This window comes from Etheostoma spectabile, chromosome 15 (assembly GCF_008692095.1).
Source record: "Etheostoma spectabile isolate EspeVRDwgs_2016 chromosome 15, UIUC_Espe_1.0, whole genome shotgun sequence".
Classification (NCBI taxonomy): domain Eukaryota; kingdom Metazoa; phylum Chordata; class Actinopteri; order Perciformes; family Percidae; genus Etheostoma; species Etheostoma spectabile.
The window spans coordinates 5,350,608-5,352,216 of NC_045747.1; the positions used below are offsets into that span (position 1 = coordinate 5,350,608).

The following is a 1,609-nucleotide window of genomic DNA, read 5'->3' on the forward strand; positions in this document are numbered from 1 at the left end:
GCCCGGGTTCGAATCCGGCCTGTGGCTCCTTTGCCGCATGTCGCTCCCCCCTCTTTCTCTTCCCCTTTCACACGTAAAATCTGTCCTGTCTAATAAAGGGAATAAAATCCCAAAAATAACTTTAAAAAAAAAAAGATGGTTGTAGGGCCTAAAGATAAATAAATCAATCAATCAGTCAATCAATCAATCTTCCATATATGTATTGATATCACAGACATAAGTAAAACCTAAGCCATTTTCCATTCTAAAACACTTCTCATATGTCTTGGGAGTCACACTGTGAAGAAATAATCATTATTACTTATACAGTTGACAAAATACATGCATTTTTTCCAAATAGTCAAGACGTTTTGCTCTCATGACATTACTTATGCCAATACATAATAATGTCATATTTATTGATATTACACCCACAGTAATGTTATACAGCAAATATGTGTCAAAATAGTGCATATTTTGCCTTCCATAGAGTATTAGGCATTTTGTCCCTCTGGCCTTCCATACAGAGGGTGCCTTTATCTCCCTATATGGGCAGACTTCCTGAACAATAGACGGGAGAGACAGGGCAGAGATGGGGGAGCGAGCCAGCGGCAGAGAAATGAGCCAAATGCGATGAATTTGGACATAAAGTGAACATCTTGGATATAACAGTATGGGTTAAAGCCCAAAAGGCTGAAGTTCCAGGCTGGATAGAAAATCCCTGTAGAGGCTAGAAAGACCCGGAAAAAGATACCGCTGTAAAAGTAAGGTTATTTAAACAAAACCGAAAGTGAGTAAATCGCTTGTATGGTTCAAAAGTTATTAAACTAGGAATCAGAGGTACTTTTTTTACTCGTGGGCGAGTGTCTCGGGCTCAGAGGGTTAAAACCAGGGAAAAATAACACTTGCCATATTACGATATCCAAAATCTAAGAGGATATCTAGTCTCATATCACAATATCGATATAATATCGATATATTGCCCAGCTCTACGTTACGTTACAGACTTTACAGTATACATACATCCTTTGGATGTGTCATAAGATAATACCATGGATGTATAAATTGAACACATGGTGAATTACAACCATTAGCTATATCAATTATTACAGCTACAGGACCTTGAGAGAATTGTCATATGAGCATGCGCAGTGCAGGGCAACATGGGCGGGCGTAGTCTTGCGGGTCTGCTCACGTTCATCATGACGTTACTGTTGATCATCTGTCCATTATCATATAAAGCCCGCACTGACAATTTTATTGGTCCTAACAGCTTTTGTTTGGGCATAATTACTCCACAATGGATCAAGTCCAGACCAAACTTCCTGACGTCAAATGTTGTGAGTGGGGCTAAGTTTCAATTTTCTGTTGCGTGCACTTTATATTTCCTCGTTTCATTGTGTTTTATATAAGACATCACTTTGTCTGCTAAGCATTAAGTACTTTGATCTTGGGTGGACAGACTCTGTGAAGAACATTAGGACATACTTTTGTAAAATATATTTACCAATTGATGAAGGAGCTTTTTCCAGCAGAGTGGTTGCCCATCAGCATCACAGTAATCTTTTTTCTGGGCGGCAGCAACTTCACACTGACCGATTCGGCGACAGAGATCAACCCTGGACAAAAC

General features: G+C 39.4%; 1 protein-coding gene across 1 annotated transcript in view; it reads right to left on the bottom strand.

The window, feature by feature from the left end:
- The window catches only part of si:ch211-11k18.4 (uncharacterized), a 9,628-nt gene that overhangs the window by 6,246 nt on the left and 1,773 nt on the right, over nt 1-1,609 (bottom strand). Inside the window, exon 2 of the mRNA XM_032538711.1 lies at nt 1,487-1,598. Within this exon, the coding sequence (XP_032394602.1) occupies nt 1,487-1,598 (112 nt within the window). The remainder of the gene's footprint in view (nt 1-1,486; nt 1,599-1,609) is intronic.